The sequence below is a fragment of the Calypte anna genome, chromosome 11, assembly GCF_003957555.1.
Source record: "Calypte anna isolate BGI_N300 chromosome 11, bCalAnn1_v1.p, whole genome shotgun sequence".
NCBI classification, from domain to species: domain Eukaryota; kingdom Metazoa; phylum Chordata; class Aves; order Apodiformes; family Trochilidae; genus Calypte; species Calypte anna.
In genome coordinates this window covers 442,761-466,239 of record NC_044257.1, presented here as the reverse complement: position 1 = coordinate 466,239, position 23,479 = coordinate 442,761, and the positions used below count along the sequence as shown (strand labels likewise).

Below are 23,479 nucleotides of genomic sequence, written 5' to 3'. Positions count from 1 at the left end.
AAAATCAGTTCTTACACCCAAAAATAATCCATGATTTTTTAAAAGCCAAGACCTGGAGCAAGGGGTCTGGGGACAAGGAGGGAACACCCCTTGGCTGCAACTGGGTGCTGGTACAGCAGGGGTGCCAGGACCAAGTTGGCAGTGCCCGGGGGGGCGATGGCCTCTGCCCTTCTGCTCACAGCTCCCCTCGCTGCCCCCCAGAGATTCCACCTGCCCCAGAACACCCATTCCCTCATCCCCCACTCCCATTTGCCCCAACCCCAACTGCCCCCCCAGTTCCCCTTGCCCCAAAGTACCCCTGCCCCACTGCAGCCCACCTCACAGCACTCCCACAGCACCCCTGCCCTACAACCCCCCCCACAGCACCCTCGTCCCACCATCACCCCAATAGCACCCATCCCCCACCACCCGCCGCCACAGCACCCCTCCCACAGCACCCCTGCCCCACCCCACATATCTCCATAGCAGCCTGCTATGGGGTCCCCTCACAGCACCCCCGCCCTGCTCACACCCCCGCGGCTGCCTCCCCATAGCACAGCCCCCCAGAACTCCCCATAGCACACCCCTCCCCACAACATCCCCCTCAGCCGCAGCCCCATCACCACTCCGCACCACTCCCGCACCACTCCCGCACCACTCCCGCACCACTCCCGCCTCCCGGCACCCTCCGCCCCCCCGCCCCGCCCGTCCGCCCTCCCCGTCAGGCCTGCAGGAGAGCCGCTGCTCACACCGCTGCAGCCCCGCGGCCCGGCCCGGTTCGGTCTCCGGTCCCCCCCTCCGTTGCCATCATGCTGGTGCCGGTGTTCACGCTGAAGCTGAACCACAAGATCCTGCCCCGCATGGTGGCGCTGGGCCGGTTCGACGGGACGCACCCCTGCCTGGCGGCGGCCAACAAGCGGGAAGGTAACGGCGCTGCCCGGCCTCCTCTTCCTCCTCTTCTCCTTTCCTCTCTTCTCTTCCTCCTTTCCTTCCTCCTTCCTCCTCCTTCCTCCTTCCTTCCTCTTCTTCCTCCTTCTTCCTTCCTTCTCTTCCTTCCTTCCTTCTCTTCCTTCCTCTTCCTTCCTCCTTCCTTCTCTCCTTCCTCCTTCCTTCTCCTCCTTCCTCCTCCTTCCTCTCCTTTCCTTCCTCCTTTCCTCCTTCCTCCTTCCTCCTCCTTCTTCTCCTTCTCCTCTCCTTCCTCTCCTCCTTCCTCCTCTCTTCCTCCTCCTCCTTCCTCTCTCCTTCCTCCTCCTTCCTCCTCCTCCTTCTTCCCCTCTTCTCCTCCTCCTCCTCCTTCCTCTCCTCTTTCCTCCTCCTCAGGCCGGGCAGGGGCTCCGTGCCCGCCGAGCTGAGGGTCGGGGCCGTTACGGGGGCTCTGCCCCGGTGTTGGTGCTGCGGGCTCCAGGGAGCTTCCCCGGGGCTGCCCTGGGCCGCGCACCCGGGGCTTGGGCCTGCGGCTGAGCACCCTGAGGGTTTGCGGAGCTCGCAGCCTGGTTCTGGGTTCGGCCGTGCCGGGCAGCCCCGGTACCGCGCTGGTTTCCCTGCTGAACGCGGTGTTTCCCGCACGCCCGTTTCCCGTGCGAGGCCTTTGCTGCCTTCTCGGAGCGATGGCTCCGGGGGGACGCACTCGGGGTTCTGGCCCTGCCAGCAAGGGGATCGCAAAAGCTCAGAGCGGACAAGCGGCTCTGCAAGGAAATTGTCCTTTTTTCCATCGGGATTTTTGCCTTGTTCTGCTGCACTGGGGCAGCGAACCACAGCGTTGTGGGGGATCCAGCCGGTACTGGTGTCGGTCCGGGATAGCCGGGCTGCCTTGCGGGAGCAGTGAACGCGGGGTGTGGTTGAGCTTGACATTTACACTGAAGAGGGTTAAATGCAACCTCAGTAACAACAAAAAACCCAAAACAAACCCAACAACCATAAGCTGAAGTATAAACCCCCAGAGACTGCTGCAGGTACGAACGTCGTTCCCCTGGGAGGGGTCCTGGCCTTATTATTCACTTTATTTTGTAGCCTTGTTGCCGGGAGGGTGAACAGCCGTAATATCCTGTGATCCCTTGACTCTGCCCCACATAATTATTGGTTTGTTACCACCACTTTCTAAAATGACCCGTGTTCACCTAGGAGATGAAAGTTACTGATAAAGAGCAAGTAAACTGTCCTGAAAGTTTGGGGCTTGTTGGGAACACTGTAACCAGACGGGAGCAATTTGTAGAGTTTGTTGTTGTTTCCTTTGGTTTGCTGATTTCCCCTGCGGCTGAAGATCTGTGGGTTGCTGTTTTCAAGGATAAACCAAGCAATGGTGGCACAGCCCTGCTGGCCAGAGCAGGGGCTTTCCTGCTATTTCCCCTTTTTAGTCCAGTTTAAAACTAAAGAATACTGCTCAGAATTGTCAGCCAAACCCCCGTCTTTTGTTCTCACTTTGGCTGAGTGAATGCCCTTCTTCCTCCTCACAGTTAGCATAACAACTGTCTTTAATGTTTGTATACAAAACACATATGCTTTGTGATGATATTTATGTCTTGTTTCTAAAGGTTTTTATTCATAATCCTCATGCCCGAGGGAAGAGAACCAGCACAAACCGACTGGTGCAGAGTAACCAGGATCTGGACATTTCTCTTCTCAACATCAATCAGGGATCACTTGTCTGACTTCAGGAGTGCTGAACCCTCAGCTTGGTTATGATTGTCTTCTGGTTGGAACCCAGACTAATTTACTGGCTTATGATGTATATAACAATTCAGATTTATTTTACAGAGAGGCAAGTTATTTAGCTGTCTCCTTTCTCTTAGTATCTTCATTATTTTCTTTTCCTCTCAGTTCTAAAGCTCACAGTTTTTATGTTATTTAGTCAATTGGTTATGCTTGTTCTTTGCATTAATTGTATTACTGTATTCAAAGCCTTTTGCCTTTAGAATATGGGGAATATTTCAAAAGAAAAATATAAATATGTCTTGCATGTGCAAGGACAAATTTTCATATAGGGTGTCACATATTAGCAAGACAAAATATTAAAAAATAGTAACAGGCATTTAGAGTTCAGCTGCATTGGTGCTGCTGATGCCAGAAGCTCCCTCTGATTTCTGTACTCTGGTGTCTCATTGCTGTTTCTCTTTCAATGTTTCCCTGTAGGTTTCAGATGGAGCCAATGCAATAGTTCTTGGAAAGCTGGGAGATATTTCATCCCCACTTGCCATTATTGGTGGAAACTGTGCCCTGCAGGGCTTTGATTATGCAGGAAATGACCGCTTTTGGACAGTAAGATTATGCAGAATGCTCGGGGTCTTATTACAAGATTTTTTCAATGGCACTAATTCCTCTTGATTTCTTATTTTTTATTTTTAATGTGATAAATATTAGCTTTGTTGTTCATCTTTCTTAATCTTCTGTATTTTGGTCAAGTATTCAGTACACTCAAGTGTTGCTTGAATGCTGACTATGTCAGTTGTTGCTGTTGAGAGCATAAAAATAGTTTAAGTGCTGGGTCCTGCACTTTGGCCACAACAACCCCATGGGGAGCTCCAGGCTGGGCACAGAGTGGCAGAAAGGGACCTGGGAGTCTGGATTGCCAGGAAGCTGAAGAGGAGCCAGCAGTGTGCCCAGGTGGCCAAGAAGCATCCTGGGCTGGCTCAGGAACAGCGTGGCCAGCAGGTCCAGGGAAGGGATTCTGCCCCTGTGCTCAGCCCTGGGGAGGCCACAGCTTGAGTCCTGTGTCCAGTTCTGGGCCCCTCAGGAAGTTCAGGAAGGAGCTTGAGGTGCTGGAGCAGGTGCAGAGAAGAGCAAGGAGGCTGTGAAGGGATCCAGCAGAATTGCTGTGAGGAAGGGCTGAGGGAGCTGGGGGTGTTGAGGCTGGAGAAGAGGAGGCTCAGGGGAGACCTCATCACTCTCTGCAACTCCCTGAAAGGAGGTTGGAGCCAGGGGGGGTTGGGCTCTTTTCCCAGGCAACTCTCAGCAAGACAAGAGGGCAGGTCTCAAGTTGTGCCAGGGGAGGTTTAGGTTGGAGATGAGAAAGAATTTCTTTCTGGAGAGGGTGATCAGGCATTGGAATGGGCTGCCCAGGGAAGGAGTGGATTCTCCGTGTCTGGAGATCTTTCCAAAGAGCCTGGATGTGGCACTGAGTGCCATGGGCTGGGAACCACGGGGGAGTGGATCAAGGGTTGGATTTGATGAGCTCTGAGCTCCCTTCCAACCCAGCCCATTCTATGATTCTATGATTCTGCTTTCTCCAGCTATCTTCAGCATTGAGGACTGTCTCATTTTCTCATTTTTAGGTCACTGGAGACAACGTTCGGTCACTGGCACTCTGTGACTTTGATGGGGATGGCAAAACTGAGGTTTGTAACTCCTTACACGTGAATTCATCTGTTTGCATGGTCTTGTAGTGAAATGAAAATAATAAAAAATAAATGGGTTATCAGTTATGATGTGTTTATATCACCAGTTATGGCAATCCCTGTCTCGAAGCTGTGGCTGTTCCATGCTCTGGTCTGGTAAAATCATGCCCAAATCCCATGAATTGGGATTAGCAATGGTCTCTGGCAGTACTGGTGTGTAAAACTGGGGCTATCTGGGGTCTTTATGGCATTGCTTCTTGGCTTTGACTCCACTGCTAGCTAAATGGAAAACCTCTCTCATTTTTCTTTACACCAGAGAGCTACAATTAAATGCCTGAGTATCAGTTGCAAGGCATCTGTTTCAGTGCTATTTTTTGAGTATGGCTATAAGTACTTTTGAAATTTTCAGAGTAACAACTTCCAAGCTTCTTACCTCTACAGGCAAGCTCTTAAAAAGCTGTGCTGTGAAGAACTTCACTTAAATTGGTAAAATCACAAAACTTGTCTTCACATCCAGTCCTGTTTCTTCATAGTCACACAGGGACATGAAACATTCTTTGCTTTTCTGCTTCAAAATGAAAATAACCACTAGCAAGCAATTTACTGATAAAGATGTGAGACAAACAATCGTTTGGAGTATTTTTAAGGTAGACTTTATTTTTTTTCCCTAGCTTCTTGTTGGCTCTGAAGATTTTGACATCCGGGTGTTTAAAGAAGATGAGATTGTGGCAGAAATGTCAGAGACAGAGGTGAATAACTTCTAGCTCATGCTTATTGTGATTGCTGATGGAGCTGAAGGTATTGTGTACTGTAAAGCTCTGGTTACTCTGGTTCAAATTTATTGTGTAGTTAAATAGTTACTTAACTGTTTGGCACAGTACCAATTCTGCTAGAACTGCAAAAGGTAGAGTTTAATTGTCTCTTTCATTATTCCCACAGTGTTTTGCTTTGTTTATTTATAAACCTTTTAGCAGGTTGGGAAAAGTAACTGCTGCTTGACTGAAAGTCAGGGCCCTGTCCAGAAGTGGTTATGGCTATAGGGTCATGATGGAAGCTCACAGTGCCTTCGAATGTGTTCTCCACTTTTCCTCAAACTTTTCCTTTTTTTTTTCCTCAAAAGAACTGGACACTGGATCATGTCCATGGACATGATCATGGTGCAGTAACTTGCCCCTCTGCAGATCCAGTGTTTGGCAAGGTTGTGGGAGTTGTTCTTTAGATTTTAAGAAATGAGAGAAGATCCCCACTGTTAAATTTTGGTTGCTTGGAAGTGAGTGAAATACTCCAGTTGAATTTAGGAGTTTTCTTAGCCCTTCTGCACCCAGGGTAGAGTAAGCTACAGACCTTTGTCCTTGAAGATCTGAGGTCTCCCTGCTGCCCAGGTTGGGACTAAAGGGCTTAGTTAGCTCTTAAACCACTTACCAAGAGCTATAAAAGTCAAATCTGTGCAGTGCTCTAGGAGAGGAGCCTGTTGCTATAGCTGGGATTAGAACTTGGCCTGCAGTCTGTGCAGTAGCCAATCTGGAGTCATGCTGGGATTTCTAGTTAAATGGAAACTTAAAGCGTTTGTTTCCAGATCCACAGCACAACTGCTTTAAATTCCCACCTGCAGTCCTAGGGGGCCTGTTAGCTCCTGCTGTTCTGATTTAAAAGGACACAGCTGCACCTAAACCCTTTCTTCCTGGAAGTGAATTCAGGCAGCAGCAGCAGCAGCTTTGTAAATCTGTGGAAGGCTTTAATAGTTTGTGTTTTCCTTGTTCACTTGCTCAGGTGAAACTAAAAGCATGGACTGGTGTGACCTGACTGGTGCTGGGCCCTTCTGTGCTTACTGAGTCCTTGAAGCTTTTAGGAAAGGCTTTGGGCAGGATCTGTGAGAGGGAAGTGCATTGGGTTTGGAAACATTGTTTTATGGTTAAAAAAAAAAAAAAAAAAAAAGATCAAGGAGCACAATCAGCTGAGTTTAGTTGAGAAGTTTGTCAAGGATTTAATTTAAGGAAGTCTCCTGTGCTCTGCAGACCAGACAGGTGATTGCAGTTGTTCCTCTTGACATTAAAATCTCCAGTCTTGGTGTGTGGAAAAACCTGCATTTCCAAGCACTTGGTGCTCTGTGAAAAACCATGATACTGGTTCTTAAAAGGAGTGAGAAACAGGCTGAGTTAGGACTCGTGGGTCTTTCCCTCGAGCTGTTCCTTATTCTGGTAATACTTAGCCTGGTGTCCTCACTGTGTTCCAGAAGAAGTCCCAGCTGTGGGAACTATTAATTTTTACCTTGCTAATCTTGGGCAAACATTTTCTGCTTTTCCCAGCCCATGTATTAGGCTGAACTTCTCAGCATCCTCAGCTCCTGAGCAATCCTAGGTGTTTGGAGCAGGTTTTCCATGATCATGTGTTAGCACTGCTGACCACAGGAATCCTGTAAGCAGCTCTGTTGCTGCTTGTGGTAGGAAATACTTGGCCGAAGTACACAGTTTGAGGGCAACCCTTCTATCTTTGCTGAAGCCTTTCTGAACACTGGCAGTGCAGCTTGTCTCAGGAAATCTTACAAACTGATCTTTAAAAATAGCTGTTCCAGTATTCAGGGTTTCCTACAAGACACTTACTTAGGATTTCATTGTATGGTTCGTGTCATACACTGGGTAAAGTGTTCTCTGTTTCTTGAAGATGCAGAAGTTTTCATTCCTCTCTCTCTTCTTTTTTACTCCTCTGCCACCACTCCCCAAGACTGTCACATCTCTGAGCCCCATGCATGGCAGTCGCTTTGGCTATGCCCTCTCCAATGGGACAGTTGGGGTTTATGACAAGACATCTCGGTACTGGAGGATTAAGGTTAGTCTGGTGTTAAAATAGCACTGAAAACTCAGGTCTGCTGGGAGTTTGGTGCCTCATCCTGACTCATTGTGATCTTACCCACACTCCTTAGGGGAATTATTTATGCTGAGCATAACAATGTAATTTGTTTCTTTAAAAATCTGCCTGTTATAATAGATGTGTGCAAAATCCATACCATGTCAGTTCCTTCAGTGGTTTGGGGACTGCTGGTGATGGCTTAAATGACACTGATACAGCCATGCAGCTCAGGATGCTTCAGCTTTGTAGGGTTGCTTAAGCAACAGAGAAATTGGAGTTCACTGTGTTGTTGGTCAGTGAACTGAGCTTTTTTTTTTTTTTTTTGGTCAGGAGCAATTTGCTGATGCTTGTTTTATTATTCTTATTATGTTTTATTATTCTTAGTGTAACACAGATAAGAACAGTCTATTTAATAGTAAGAAGTGAAAGGATTCCTTTAGAGGTGGGAGGGAGAGGACACTGGCTTTCCTCAGTGGTCTCATCCTGTGACAGTGTTGAAGACCTGGTTATTTTTTTTCCTACAGAATTCAGCTTTTCACACTTTTGTTGTTGAGAATTCTAATAATTTGCTTGGATGCAAATGTATTTAAAAGAAAGATCGGCTCCATTGAGTGGCCTGGAGCTGTCATGCAAGAGCTAAGATTTCAGATGTGTGTGACCTAACAGAAAGTGATAACCAAACTTCCTGTTAAGAGAGATTTTTCCATTCCTTTCTGTAATCCCTGTAGCCTCATATCCAGTGTCGTGTGTGTGTGTCAAGCATGTGAAATACAGAAAACACACCCAGGTTTCATTGTGGTTTTTTTTTTTCTTTTGATGTTGTCCTCAGTCTAAAAACCATGCCATGAGCATACACGCGTTTGACCTGAACTCTGATGGTGTCTGTGAGCTGATCACCGGCTGGTCCAACGGGAAGGTGAGCAGGGGCAAAGCAAGGAGATGGAAATCTGGAGCTGTGTGTGAGCAAGGCTGTTAAATTGTTAGCCAAAATATTTCAAAAGGCTGTTGCAAATGGAGCGTGGAGGAGCTGCCCTGGGTAAGCCTTGTTTGGCTGGTGAGGCTTTGTGCCATGAGCAGAGGAAAGGTGCTGGTGATTGCTGAGGTGTGCTGAGGGGTTTCCATGGTGGCAGAGATCATATGCCACATCCTGCAGCTCTTCAGCTCCATCCTCCAGTGTCTCTCTTCAGCTAATCACCCTCAGGGACTTTCCTGAGTCTTTTTAGACTAAGGGGAAGGCAGAGCAGCTATATGGCAGGAGAGCAGCCTCAGCCTTAACTATGGCAGGATTAATCAAGCATTAGTTAATTTGATGGAAGGGCATTCCATGCAGCTCAGTCCTAGTTTCAAGACTGGTGCCTGGTATTCCCCTTTGCCAGAAATGACTTCCAATTTCCAAATCTCCCCTGGACACAGCTTGCCAGGTGCTTGGGGTTTTTTTGTCAAGTGATGCTTCTTTCTTCACCCTTCTCATTACTCTCATTAGCCTGGGGAGATTTCATTAGCTTCATGTCAAGCTTGCAGTCTTGATCCCAGAGATGTTGTAGCTTAGATTAGATTAGGTGTATAACATTGTTAAAGAAACAACTTTTCTAGTCTTTTCTAGTGGCATTCTGTACCTTGCTTGTGGGTCGAAACAGTCCCAGCAGCTGAAAAGGTGCTTTACTGCACAAACCTGAGCCTCTCTCCATTCATCTGCAACAAAAGATAATTAGAGGCTGTGGTATTAGTGTAAAAAAATAATTCCCAGCACAGGGGCTGCAGCTAAGAGGAGAGACTGCAAATACTGCATTGAGGTTACTTTGGGTTTAGTCTCATTACTGTGCATAACCTCCCCCACGTAGCTTTCAGTTCCCTCCTTTCCTTCCTCTTGTTGTAGCTTTGGGGAGCAGCTCTGAAGAGCAGTTCCTTCCAGCTGTGTCTGTCTAGAGATTGTTTCTTGAAGGTATTTTTGCCATGGTGGGGTGTTTCTCCAAGTTCAGCCTCAGTCTTGCTGTGAGCAGAGCTGGCTTTTGGTGAACAGCAGAGTATGGTGTGCCACACGTTTTGGAGTTGGCTTTTCTGTGCTTGGAACTCTTGTGTTGTTCCAGGTGGATGCACGTAGTGACGAACTGGAGAAGTCATTCTTTTGAAGCGACAACTTTGCCTTCCTCGGAGTATTGCAGGATGGAGTTGGGAGGGAGATTTACAGCCATTGGATTGTGGAGCACCCATTGCATCCTGTTGTTCAGTTGATGGTGCAGGTGAACGGAAGAAGCACTGTTCAGGGTGTTTAATTTAATACACAGTATGTCAGGCACATCACATCATCTCAGATTAGCTCAGCGTTTTGGTTCCCTAAGGTTTTTTATCTGGCCAGATTCCCCTTGCTTCATGTGAAAGTTTGCTATCTGCAAACAGGAGTTTAAAATATTACCTTCTTAGTGATAATCAGTGTGTGATTTATTGTGATCCAGGGAATACATCAAAATTCATTTGCATAGCAGAAGTTCCCATGACAATAATGTGAAGGTAACTATAGTCAACACAGACTCTGGTTCTTCAGGCAAACATTATTAGAGATTAATGGTATAGGAGATCTTTCTGCTTATATGTGATAATCCCTTTGATTGCTTTTACACTGGGTGAAAGGAGTTGGAGACCTAGGGAGGTGTGTGTTTTTGGTTTTCTTGAAAAAATTGATAAGTTTTTATAATCAACATTTTAGAATGTTAACAGCCCCTTGCTTCCTAGAAAAAGTCTGTCCTGAAGACTGGAGAACTGGTGGCTTTATCCTCCCATATGTATTCAAGAAGTCAGAGCTGATTACAGTGAGTGGAAACAAATATGATCACAGATTATTTAAGTGAGCTCAGGAAGGATTTACAGGGATGGCTTCAGGAAAGGCCCTGGTGTCATTATCTGACTGCCTGGCGTCAGTGGCCTGAGCCAGCCAGGTCCTGGGCACAGCCCATCTGAAACAAAAGCCTCCCCATGTTTAAACAGCACAATGTTTTGCTGCCTGTCTTAATGACTGGCTGTGGGATGTGTCCTCTGCTTGGGCTCCAGCTTATAAACCTTTTTCACAAGCTGACAGAAGGGCAAGTACACAGCTCTGAAGATAACCTTGCCCTAGCAGAGGTTAAAATCCCTGGACATGATCCTGCCCCTCTGATGGGGACATTTCAAGCAAACCTTGGCACAGTGGGGATGGGGCTGGAGCCTTTAGGAAATACCAAATAGTAGCAGCCTTTTAGTTGGGGTTTTATGTCACATGAGGTGTCCTGGCTTTCAGTGTGCTTCCATTTTAAATGAGTGATTTACTCAGAAATCATAGGTGAGTCCTCTCACTGAACCATGTGTGTGTTAAATGCTTTTCAAGTTCCCTGCAACCTTTTAGTGAGCTTACATAGGCAGCATATGCTCCACAGATAAGATTTTTTGTCCCTGGCTTTCCTTGTCAGCTGCAATCAGAGCACACACCCCAAAATGCAGAATGGGAGCTTATAGCAAGCATCTTGGGCTCCTCATCTGTTCAGCTCTTCTGCCTCCACAGACAGCTGGAGAAATTTCCCTAACTCAGGGTTCTGCCAGGCTATTGGGAAACAGGTCTGATCCCTTGAAGTGAAGCATTCCTTGATTTAGAGAAAAATCTAATGTGGGTAAATCTGACTGGCTGATAGGCAGTGACTGAGAGTCATCTTCAGACAGCAGCAACTCCTCTGATCAGCTCTAGAAATCCAGGTACACATCTTATTAATTTTGCATAATTGCACACTTGCCTAAGTCCCTGAATGAATGATTTAAGTGGGAATCATCTCACAAAAGCACCAGGTGCTACGCTTGTCTGGTCAGGTGAAGACAGCTTAAAGACAGGTTGGAAATTCACCTTTTTTAGTTTTTGAAATGTGCAGTTCTCTTGTCCTGATCACCAGGGAAGTCCAAGCCTCTGTAGGTGTAAATCAGTGCTCAGGTTTTCACCTGCAGACCAGGATCAGTGTCCACTACCAAGGTGGTACCAGGGGGTCTTGTTACAGAGGCAAAAGTTCTGGGGAGGCTGCAAGAGGCTTTACTGAAATTGGGTGTTTTGTTTCTGTGCAGTCCGAGGCTATCTGCCTGGGGGGGAGGAGATGAAAGGAAACCTGATGGATGCCAGTGCTGAGCAGGATCTGATCCGAGAACTTAGTCAGAAGAAACAAAATCTGCTGCTGGAACTGAGGAATTATGAGGAAAATGCTAAGGTACTACTTAATGTGTAGGGCCAAAACGTGCCCATCTCTTGTGATAACTCCATCTGGGAAGCAGTTGTGAGGCAGTCCAGACAAGTCAGAACTGCAGCCTGCCAGGATTGTCTGCTGGGGGTTCCTGCTTCTGCATTTGGCTTGGTCCCTGTGCAAGTTCAGAACTTGCTTTTTGTATTTTAATAAGTAACCTCTTCCTTATTTTAATAAGTAACCTCTTCCTTACTCCTCCTGGCTTGCCAGAGCAGATACATTAGGAGCTGGATTCTGCTCAGCCCTGTTCTTTGGCTTATGACTGCAAAGTGTAATTTTCAATTTTGGGGTCAGAGAGAATTGTTTGAGAGGATCAGGTGAAGGGGAGCACCACCAGGTGCACATGCTTGTGTTGTGATGGTGAAGATGCAGAATGAAGACCTTCAGTAAGGAGTAAATGAATACCATAGCAAAAGGATGGAATTGTATAAACTTGTGCTTCAAACTGAATCTGTAGGTTAAGTGCTTTTCTGACTAAAGGTCTGGGTACAGAGCTGAGCTCTACTGACAATAAAGCACTTGAATAAATTGTGGCAGAGATGCCTGGAGCTCCATGTCTGCTCCATCTGCTCTTCACAGCAATGTGAAGTGTCTGGGAACTGCTGCAATGCAACCTTCTTCTGCAAGGAGCTGACTGGTGTGTGTGTTTTCTAGGTTGTTTGAATGAAAGCCTTGACATTCTGATACTGAAGGGTATGTGTTTTGCAACAGGCTGAACTGAATGCTCAGTTGAAGGAAGCTGATGGGCAGAGAGGTTTGATTCCAGCAAACACCCAGCTCCACACCTCCCTCTCAGTTAATCTGGGCTCTGACAGCCAGTCTGCACATGTGGAGCTGTGTATTTCCACCACAAATGGTGAGTGGTAACCTCCAACCACTGACATTCATTCCATGCAAATTTATGCAAACCTTTAGTTATATATAGCTGATGATTTGCCTGTCTCCCCTTTATTGTCTGTAATTTCCCCTTTGTGGTTGCTTCCCTTTCACAGAGTTTTGAATCAAACTTTGCCCGTTTGATGGGCTGCAGGGGAGAGGAGTTTGATGGAATTTGTTCCTTGTTATGTGTTGTTTTTCCAAGGCAATTAACATTTAGCTTGGATGAAATGAATCTTGGTGATCCCTGCAACACTCCTCGGGTTAACATTAACTTATGGCCACCTTAGTGTTGCATGAATGCAGCTGGACCCAACTGGAACTACCTCGAGACAGCAAATTCACCTGGTACCAGGTGTGCTGAGGATGTCCTTGGGTCCAGAGGTGTCAGTGCTGGGACATTTAACAGTTCAGAGGAGAGGTGTAAAGAGTTGAGTGTGCTTAATTCTGAAACCAGTGGTGGTTTGTTGCCAAAGGACAGCTGTTAATCAGAGAACTGCTTTTTCCTCCTGCTGCCAAGACACAATCATCCGTGCTGTGCTGATCTTTGCTGAGGGCATATTTGAAGGAGAGAGCCACGTGGTACACCCCAGCCTCCAGAACCTCTCTGGTTGTCTTCGTGTTCCCCTTACCCCACCCAAAGATGTCCCTGTGGATTTGCACATCAAAGCCTTTGTGGGTTACAGGAACAGGTGAGTTTTGTGTTGGGGATCTCTCCTGGTCTCCAGCACTCACTGTGGGACCAGGAAATGGCAATGCTGTGGCTTCGTGCTCATCCCATGGGAAATATGCTGTTAATTCCCTGGTGTCCCACTTCTCTGTGTTATTGGAAGTACAGCTGGAATGCTTTTTTAAAAACAACCTTGCACTTCAGGCCCTGTGTGGTGGCTGCTCTGGATAAGGCACATGAGCAAGCCTGGAGACACAGTAGTGTCTTTCAAGCTATGAAGTAAGCCTCAACCCAGCTGTCTTCAGGGCAAATAGAAAACAGAAATATGGTTGATTTCAAGGCAGAACTTTTCCTTTTTCCCAAAGAAATAAAATGTCTCTTCCCATACACATGAAAACAATTTTCTCCCTGCTGACATCTTGCCCCAGGAAGGAGCCTTCTTTCTCTGGGCAGGGTGGCATATTTTGAGAGCTAGCCAGACACTGCAGAAAGAATTCATGGGACTGAATTCCTCTTTTTGTTTTCTCCATTTGTCTTGATTGCTGGTTTCTATAAGACTTCACTGATCCTGGAAAGAAAATATCCAGTCACAGAGCAAAATGGTGAATGTGTATTGGGAATATATTCACTGGAAGGGTTATGGGAGGTGTAAGCAGTGAGGTGGGATTGTTCCACATTGGGATGTGGTACAAGTCCCAATGTTTTTACCTGGGAAGGCTAAACAGCTGCTCACATAGCTGGAAACTGGTGATGCCAGCAGCCAGCTAAAAAAGAACCAGTTAGTGAACTGTTGCAGTTGGTGAAGCCCTGGTTGTGTCAGTAACTGTGTCTGTTCTGCCTTTGCATTGCTCCCAGCACCCAGTTCCATGTGTTTGAGTTGACAAGACAGCTTCCCCGCTTCTCCATGTATGCTCTGAGCAGCCCAGACTCAGCCACGGAGCCCCTGAGCTTTGTTAACTACACCACAAATGAGAGGTCCCAGAGGGTGAGTTTCTGCTTTGCTGCCTCCTTTCTGGTCCTGCACAGGTGGAGGGTTTGCAAAACTGCCTGAGATTTACAACAGCAAAGACAAAATTCTGCTGTGAACTGCCCTGCTGGCCTTCAGAGCCTCTCTATTACAGCTTGACTCAGTGATTTATTTTTTTTTTCTTCCTTTATTTCTTCTTTAAAAGATGCCTCAATTGAGGCATTCCCTGCTTCAGGAGTTTCTCCAGGAACTAATGGCCTGAGATGATGAGGTGTGCAGATATTATTTTGTCTGATGGAATGCCAGGGGCAGCAGCCCTGTAATGAGTGAGGAATTTTGTAAATGAGCAGAGAGCAGGAAAAAGGCAGCCCAGTTTCACAGCAAATGAGCAGCAGTGCTGTAGTTCTGGTTCTAAAAGACCTGAATTGTGGGATGGCAGTGATGAGAGCCATTTCTCTTGTAACTGTAGGGCTCTGCCATGTTTACATAGCCCTCACTACATTAAATGGTCAACACAAAAACCAAGATGAAGCAAAGCTTTCCTGCAGCTTCTTGCAGTAGAACCAAGACTTGCTTCCCAGCTTTCTCCACTCTCTAGGCTTTTCTTCTGACCTTGGGCTGTGGTCTCTGGCTGTAGGATTTTATTTTTTTAGAAATATTCAGCTTTGGAGCCCACAATTCAACTGTCATCATTCTTACAAGTTAACGACAAGAGTTTCAGGGATGAAACGAAGGGAATTTCCAGGGTACCCTGAACAAAGCACCCTGTTGCACATCACATGCAGGGACATCATGTGGTTCTCCAGCCTTTCCCCGCTGGCAGTGGCTGATGCTCCTCATTTTCCTTTCTCCAGATTGTTATGTGGCTGAATCAGAACTTCTTGTTGCCAGAGGATGCAGAGTTTCAGAGTGGTCCCTTTCAGGTTTGCTTCACTTCCCTTCGTAATGCTGGTCAGCTCTGCATCAAAGTCAAGCCCAGTGGAGAGGTGAGTACCTGCAGGGCCCAGGGGAACACCCATCCAATTCCATTCCAGTGAAACTTAAGGGTGGTACCAATAAAAGGCAGTGAAAAAGACAGACGAGTGACCAGGCAGAGGCAGTACCCATGTTTTCAGGATGGAAACTTGGGGATCTCCTTACTCTTGGCAGGCAAAAGTCCAGAGCCCATCAATGAAAAAAACCTGCTTAGCCTACAGATCTGTAGGAAGGTGTTTGTCCCCACACAGGATGGTTTCAGGGAGCCATAATTTGAGGCATGAAGGCTGCCTGGAGCTTTTGCACTGGTCCACTATGCACAGAGGCCTCTCTGTCCCTGGCCTCAGTAAAAGCCCCTTGAAATCAGTGTCTCCTTATCCAAGAGCTTGCTCCTGCCATGTTCTGCTTCTTGATGGGATGAAGTTCTTTGAGCCTGGGCAGCTGCTGGAGGGGCAGTCCTGCTGGGCAGTTCTGAGAGGTATTTTGACATGGAAGAGCACTGAGGTGCTCTGTTTCCTTTCTGACAGATTTCCATCCACACGGATGATATCGATCTGGCTGGTGACATTGTCCAGTCAATGGCCTCCTTTCTGGCCATAGAAGACTTGCAGGTGGAAGCAGATTTCCCAGCATACTTTGAGGAGCTGAGGAAAGTGTTGGTCAAGGTGAGGAGCCCTGGGGCATTTCTGAGTTGGCAGCTGAGCAGTCCTGGGGGGTATTGGTATGAGAGGGTCTCTAAATTGCTTTAACTTCATGGAAATCAGCCAGCAATGGATTACTGTGTACTCATCACAGAAAGTGAGGGGTTGGAAGAGACCTGAAAGATCCTGGAGTCCAACTGAGCAGGGTCACCTCCAGCAGTCACACAGACACCTCCAGGGGGGTTTGGAATGTCCCCAGAGAAGGAGACTCCACAACCCCCCTGGGCAGCCTGGGCCAGGGCTCCCTCACCCTCACAGTGGAAAAGTTTTTCCTTCTATTTCTGTGGAACCTCCTGTGCTCCAGTTTGTCCCCACTGCCCCTTGTCCTGTCACTGGACATCCCTGAGCAGAGCCTGGCCCCATCCTCCTGGCACTCACCCTTTCCATATTTATCAACATCACTGAGCTCACCCCTCAGTCTCCTCCTCTCCAAGCTGCAGAGCCCCAGCTCCCTCAGCCTTTCCTCACCAGGAGATGTTCCACTCCCTTCAGCAGCTCTGTGCCTCTGCTCTGGACTCTCTCCAGCAGTTCCCTCTCCTTCTGGAACTGAGGGGCCCAGAACTGGACACAACATTCCAGATGTGGCCTCACCAGGACAGGAGAGGAATGTCCCTCTGCCCAAAGGACAGTGGGACACCCCCAACTCTCTGCTTATTCTTCAGTCTGTGGACCAGGCCCTTGGTCCCCAGCAGATGATTGTTCCAAATCATGTAAAAAATATTGCCTGGGAGGCTGAGCTGAGGATTTGGGTCAGGCAGTCAGGTCAAATACATCCTGATCATCCCCTTCCAGGGGACATGACGGGCACAACTCTGTCAGGCAGGGCACGAGGGGAAGGAGAATGGTCCCAGGGGTGCTGGTAGGTTAAGTTGGGATATTTCCTATTACACTGGGCCAAAGCTGAGTTGAATTACTGTCTTCCCAGAGTGCCAGGGGCCCTTCCTCACCACTGTTTGCCTTGGCCAGGTGGATGAGCACCACGCTGTGAATCAGAGGCTCACTGCTGGCATGGCTGAGCACTCCAACCTCATCCGCAGCATCCTGGTTCAGGCTGAAGATTCACGACTTCTGGGAGACATGTGAGCTGCTTAGCCTGCGGGCTTTGGGTTTAGAACAGCCAGGTTTGGCTTTTCAGGCAGAGAAGAGGAGAGGAAAGAAAAGCAACCCTGTTTTTGTGATATATTGGTGGCCTAGTTACAGCTCTTGGGGTAGAATTGGTCCCCACCAAGGGGGGGGTCCCCACCCAAGATCTCTTTTGAGCCTTGTCTTGTTCTTTAGGTAGAAAAGGAGTCTGGGGAAGGCAGGAGAGCAGAGAGAGGGGCTTAGCATGGAACAAGGGGGCTAAATCAGCCTGAGGCTGGTGAGATAATTAGCAAAGATATAATAAGAGAAGAAGGCAATAAAAGCTGTCTGTGGGCTGAACTTCTGAGAAGACCAAGACAGGAATTGTAGGTGTCAGTCTGTTCACTCTGTTCTCCTGCTGTGTTCTCTCTCCTCTCTTTGCTGCCAAGTGCAGCAGTGAAGAGGTCTGAGCTAATCCAGAGCAGTGTTCATTTCCCTGGAGAAAGGGCCCTCTCCTCTATGGCTTGTCAGATAAAATAACTGAAAAAACAGACCTCCCCCCAGTAAAATCAGTAGGACTCACAGGCCCAGCAAGTCTGTTGTCCTGTAGCTGGCAGACATGGGTACCAGTGGTACCAGATGGGTACCAGTGAGTGGTAGCCATCACAACCAGGAACTTGGCATCCCTTGTCCCCAGAGACAGAAATGAGCTGGAGTGGTTGTTTCCCCAGGAAAACCATGAAGACACGGTACAGTGAGCTCTATGACCTGAACAGGGATTTAATCAACCAGTACAGGATTCGGTGCAACAATCACACGGAGCTGCTGAACCACCTGAAGGCTGTCAACCAGGCAATCCAGAGGGCTGGGAGGTTACGTGGTAAGTGGGTGTGTGTGTGTGGGGGGGTGTGTGTGTGTGGGTGTTTGTGGGTGTGTGTGTGGGGGGTGTGTGTGTGTGGGTGTTTGTGGGTGTGTGTGTGGGGGGTGTGTGTGTGTGGGTGTTTGTGGGTGGGTGTGTGTGTGTGGGGGTGTGTTTGTGTGTGGGGGGGGTGTTTGTGTGTGGGGGTGTGTGTGTGGGGGGGTGTGTGTGGGGGGGTGTGTGTGTGGGGGGGGTGTGTGAGGGGGGGGTGTGTGGGGTGTGTGTGGGGGTGTGTGTGTGTTTGTGGGGGTGTGTGTGTGTGGGGGTGTGTGTGGGGGGGTGTGTGTGGGGGGGGTGTGTGTGGGGGGGTGTTTGTGTGTGGGGGGTGTTTGTGTGTGGGGGGGTGTGTTTGTGGGGGGGGGGTGTGTTTGTGGGGGTGGGTGTTTGTGGGGGTGGGTGTTTGTGTGAGGGTGGGTGTTTGTGTGAGGGTGGGTGTTTGTGTGTGAGGGGGGTGTTTGTGTGTGAGGGGGGTGTTTGTGTGTGTGGGGGGTGTTTGTGTGTGTGGGGGTGTTTGTGTGGGGGGGTGTTTGTGTGGGGGTGTGTGTCTGTGTTTGTGTGTGTGTGTGTGTGTGTGTGTGTGTGCAAGGAGCCTGGGACAGAGGCAGCTAAGCTGTGTCTTAGGGGCCAGCTGGGTGAGTTAAATGACTTCAGGATTTTTGGTCAGAAAGTCAATAGAAGGAATCTTTCATTTGTCAGCTGATTGCACGTGGCAGTGAGCTGGGAGTGCCCAATATCATCTGGGATTATGGTTTTTAGAAAGGACAGTTCAGAGCAGTGGTTGGTGTACAAGCTGCTAATGTTGAACACAGTTTAAAAAGACATTTTGAAAGTAGTGTTCCTGTTCTCAATTCACAATGCACTATAAAAGCTCTCAGTTTAAGCAAGATAATGTTTGTTAGTTCTGTGGGTCTCTGAGGAAGGAAATGGATTTGTGTGTTTATAGCATTCCTCTTTCAACAAGCTCCACTGCAAAAGTCCCACAGAAAACTCTTCTTTAAAGGTTTTTATTTACATTTTATTATAAAGGCCACATTTCATTGTGTGTTTAAAAAAACCCATGTGTTTTAAAAAAAAAAAAGCTTAATTTTGAGGCTAGACCTTAGTAAGTTTTTTTACTCAGCAAAAACAACTCAGTAACTGAAGGGTTTTTTTTTTTCTTTCCTTTTTTTCTCTTTCCAGTTGGCAAACCTAAAACCCAGGTGATCAGTGCTTGTCGGGATGCAATAAGAAGCAACAACTTCAACATGCTGTTCAGGATAATGTGTGTGGGAACAGCCTCTTCTTAAACCCTCTGGAGGAGGGGCAGCTCAACAGAGGCAGAATTTCTCTGCAGATAATGGACCAGGGATGCTCAGTGCTTAATTCAGTTCCCTACCCCACTGTAGGGTGAAGTAATTACATTTTAGTTATGCCATCAGGCAATTAATGTTGTTCTGCAGGCCAAAGAAGAGGAAGTTTTGTGAAGAAGGTATCAGTTGAAGTGCAGATGTGATATTTATGCAAGGCAGAGGTGTTACCTTGGATCAGTTATTTTTCTTACAGTAACTTATTTATGTATTTTAATATATTTTGCAGCTAAGGCATTGGCCTTTTCCATTAAAACATAGACTGGTTTGACTGCTTTTGGGTCTGATTTAGTTGGGAAGGTGCATAGGGTTAATTTATTTGTTGAAACAAACAAACAAACAGCAAAACCCCAAAACCAAAACAACAAACCCCAAACCACTTTTCTGGTTTTGCTGCATAGTCTCTGTGCACACTCAGCACTTTGTGTCAGAGAATCGTGGGTTGCAGTGCAGGATGTGCTGCTTTTTAGGTACAATCCAGTGCCCTAGAAGCACTGAAGGGGGGGATAACATCTCCTTGCTGCCTTTCAAGCCAGAAGATCTGTGAAAGCTCTCAAGTTCCTCATGCTCCTCACAAGGAGGAAGAGGTCTGGTTCCTACCCCACACCCCTGGATTGCAGGAAGTTTTGCTTCCAGCTCCTGGTTCTGTGCTGCTGCTGCTAAAACCTGCAGGAACTGAGGTGGGCAAGGGTGAATTTCAGCAACAAGAGAACCAAGCTCCACACCCAAGCTGGTGCAGGCTTCAAAAGAGCTGCTGACCTACTTACTGGGATCCAAAGGAGAAGGTATTGATTGAACAGTCTCTTGGCTCAAACCTGTTTATTCGTTGTGGGATCTCTTAGAATTGGATTTAAATATGACAGGAAGGTCGTATCTTAGATCTGAAGATACCTCAGAACCTTTGCCAAAGCAAATTTTTTTTCTGGAGGATAAAAATATCCATTTATGGAGGTTGGGCAGCAGGGCTCTCGGTGCATCTACCACTGTGTAGAATCCTTGAGTAATTTGGGTTGGAAAGAAGGGACCTCCAAGGGTTATCCAGCCCAACCCCCCTGCAGTCTCAGGGACACCCTCACCCAGCTCAGGTTGCTCAGAGCCTCCTCAAGCCTCACCTTGAATATCTCCAGGGATGAGGCCTCAGCCATGGGCAACCTGTGCCCTTGTTCCCCCATCCTCATGGCACAGAACTTGTTCCTAACATCCACTCTAAATCTACTCTTAATTTAAACCCATTGTCCCTGGTCCTGTCACTCCAGGCCTTTGCACCAATTGTATGGGTTGGTGTTGGCAGCATGGGTGGGGAGGAGGCAGCCCACCTATGGGGAGCAAGGTTCTTGGGTAGTGCTTCAGGACCACGAGGGAGCCTTGGAACTGCTCTGGCTTTGCTTGCTGCTACTGAACCAAGCCAGTAGTAGCCACCATTCACTAGGGAGCAACTGGAGAGCAAGCAACCAGTTGAATGGGGAACATCATTCTTGCACAATGGGTTTTAATCCCAAAATGCTAAAATCACAGAATGGGTTGGGTTGGAAAGTGTCCTGGTCTGGGCCAGGATAAAGGTGATTTTCTGCCTTGTCCTTTTGCTTTCAGCTCAGTCTCTTGTCAGCAGCTGCACTTGCTGAAATTCACAGCAAGTTTCTCAGGCAGTGGCTGCTCCTGGGACTGATAACTCCATGGTTATAGTTCCAGCCAGAGCCTGGTGTGCAGAGCCAGGGACACTGCTCAGCTCTGAGGAACAGTTTGCCCTCCAGAAGGAATAAAGAGGTCCCACCTGCAGCCTCCTTTGGGGAGGAACAGACAAGAGAGATGCCAGAACTGACCAAACAGAGGATTCCATCCCATACACCTCAGACTCAGGATAAACTGGAGGCATCAGGAGGGTCAAACCCCTTCCTGCTTCCCCTTCTTCCCCTCTCCCTCTTTGCTTCAGCATCCTGGGAGGATTCTGTCTGTTCCTCTGCCTCTGCTCCTGATCCATTCCAGCCTGGATCTGTGTGTTCCTGCCTCCAGCTCCCAACTCCTGCTGACCCCAGGATTCCAGCCTGGACTTTCCCAGGGCTGCCCTGCAGCCTCAGTGGGGATGGGAGAGTTATTGGGGGAGAGGGGGGAGGAACCTGGGATCAATTTCCCTGTATATTTGTATAGATTTAGTAATTTTTCCTATTTATCATTCCTGTTTCATTAAAGCTGTGCAGTTTAGTTTCCAACCCATCAGTCTCTCTCCTTTATTCTCTCTCTCCTTTCTTTATCAAGGAGGAGAGAGAGATTAATAGGGAGCATCTGGCATTTGGTTTAATTGCCGGGCCAGTGTTAAACCCTGACAGAAGGGACCTTAAAGCTCCTCCAGTCCCAACCCCTGCATGGGCAGGGACACCTCCCACCAGCCCAAGTTGCTCCAAGCCCCATCCAACCTGGACTTGGACACTGCCAGGGATGGGGCAGCCACAGCTTCCATGGGCAACCTGGGCCAGGGGCTCAGCATCCTCAAATTAAAGAATTCCTTCCCCATGTCCAACCTCAATCTCCCCTTTCTCTCCAAGTTTTAACCCATTTCCCTTCTCCTCTCCCTACCCCCCCGTGTCCAAAGCCCTCCCCCAGCTTTCTTGTAGCCCCTTCAGATATTGGAAGGTTGCTCTGAGCTCACCTGGGAGCCTCCTCTTCTCCAGGCTGAACAACCCCAACTTCTTTGGCCCCTTCCTGCTGCTTCAGCCCCTCAAACAGGGAGAACTGTGATGAGGTGAAATGCATGGGTCTCTGTCCCTGCTCAGCTGCAGCAGAAGTTTATTTTAATCCTTTTAAGAACCTGGTTGTTAGTCAAATCCAGCTTCTTAGTAAAGTGGGTGGGGAGCCACCCATGCTGTTCCAAGCAAGTGAGCTTTAGACTTTCCTGTGAACATTCTGGCAGAAGTGCTGGGCTTTTTGCCACCTGTTGTACCTGTTCTCAGTGCTTCAACCTCTTCTTCTATATGTTTAAAACCCTAACTCTTGCTTCCTTACCTTTTAGGTACGCTGTTCAGTGGTCTGAGTGGCTCTGCTCAGAATGCAGTGTTCCCATCAGCCTGATTCCCAGTCCCAGCTCTGGTTTGCTCTTGGCAGTGAGGTCAGTCCTTTGGTCACAGTCCAGACATCTGATAAAGCTGATTTCTCCTGGCCAGGTTTCTGAAAACAAACCTGTCATTTATTTTCCTGGAAAAAAACAGTCTTTATCTTCACCAAATAACAAAATCCAGTTCCTGCAAGCTGAAGTGATACCAGGTTTGCAGTTGCCTGTTGAAATAAAGCAGCCTTGGGCTGGTGTGCAGCATCCAGCTGATGGAAGCTGAGCTTGCACCAAGAGAGCAGTGGCAAAAAGTCCACTTTTTTTTTTTTTTTTTTTGCAAAAAGTCTCCCCTGGCAGGCAGGGGAAGGCCCAGGGCTAACACCCAGTGAGCCATTTTGCAGCAACCCCTCTGTTGCTTTGCTGGATCAGTGCCTGGCTCAGAGGCATCTGTGGAACAGTGATCTTTCAGTCTCCAAATTCAAGTTGTAGTTTGGACTTTAAAAAAAAAATCCCAAATAACTGGAACTGATGCTTGGCAACAGGTCATCTGATTTTTAGCCCCTGTTTCTCCAAGTCCTAGGGACTGCTGCTTATCTTAGTGCTAATTCACAGAACACCCAATTTATGACTGCTGAACCCATTTCTTCAGTCTGGCCTGCAGCTCAACTGCTTTATCTTGCTCCATATAGAATCCTTCCTGTTTTCAGCTACTTGCCAAACTGATAACCACCAAACCCCCAAAAAGATCTCTTGGGAAGCATTTCAGAACTCAGCCCTCAGGTTGCTGCAAGCTGCCAGTGCCCTTCCCCAGGTGCCAGGCTTTGGAGCTGGGGGAAACTGTCCTGGTGCAGCTGAGCTGATTGATGTCTGCTTGAGGCCACCTTGCCTGGTAAGAAGTTTCCTCTCCCTGTTGCTCACACTCCAGAACTCTGTTCACTGAGTTGTAAGTGTAGAGTTACTGATCTTTTCCTGTACTGCTCTGCTTACTCATCAGGTACCTGTGTCGTGTTCCTCTCCATAATGATCAGAGGGCTTTGCAAGCAGCTACACCTCCTTGTAGACACAGGTTTGTGTCCAGCAAGAGCTTTTCTAGAGAGAGAACTCCCATCAGCAAATTCACAGATGACACTAAGCTTGGGGGAGTGTGGATCAGCTGGAAGGCAGGAGGGCTCTGCAGAGGGACCTGGACAGACTGGAGAGTTGGGATGATCCCAAGGGGATGAGGTTCAACATTCCAAGTGCTGGGTCCTGCACTTTGGCCACAACAACCCCATGGGGAGCTCCAGGCTGGACACAGAGTGGCAGAAAGGGACCTGGGAGTCTGGATTGCCAGGAAGCTGAAGAGGAGCCAGCAGTGTGCCCAGGTGGCCAAGAAGGCCAATGGCATCCTGGGCTGGCTCAGGAACAGCGTGGCCAGCAGGTCCAGGGAAGGGATTCTGCCCCTGTGCTCAGCCCTGGGGAGGCCACAGCTTGAGTCCTGTGTCCAGTTCTGGGCCCCTCAGCCCCTCAGGAAGGA

The 23,479-nt window shown here is 48.1% G+C and overlaps 1 protein-coding gene across 1 annotated transcript; it reads left to right on the top strand.

The window, feature by feature from the left end:
* The first annotated feature begins 697 nt into the window (after positions 1 to 697).
* On the top strand, positions 698 to 19,185 carry BBS2 (Bardet-Biedl syndrome 2). The gene is given in 19 exon segments (XM_030457949.1): positions 698 to 914; positions 2,511 to 2,610; positions 2,613 to 2,737; positions 3,109 to 3,234; positions 4,248 to 4,310; positions 4,982 to 5,059; positions 7,032 to 7,136; positions 7,987 to 8,073; positions 9,245 to 9,304; positions 9,307 to 9,397; positions 11,235 to 11,374; positions 12,119 to 12,263; positions 12,804 to 12,975; positions 13,809 to 13,938; positions 14,775 to 14,906; positions 15,423 to 15,560; positions 16,563 to 16,675; positions 17,390 to 17,538; positions 18,757 to 19,185. Coding segments are annotated over 19 exon segments (2,187 nt in total). The 5' UTR covers positions 698 to 788; the 3' UTR covers positions 18,864 to 19,185.
* Positions 19,186 to 23,479: the final 4,294 nt, after the last annotated feature.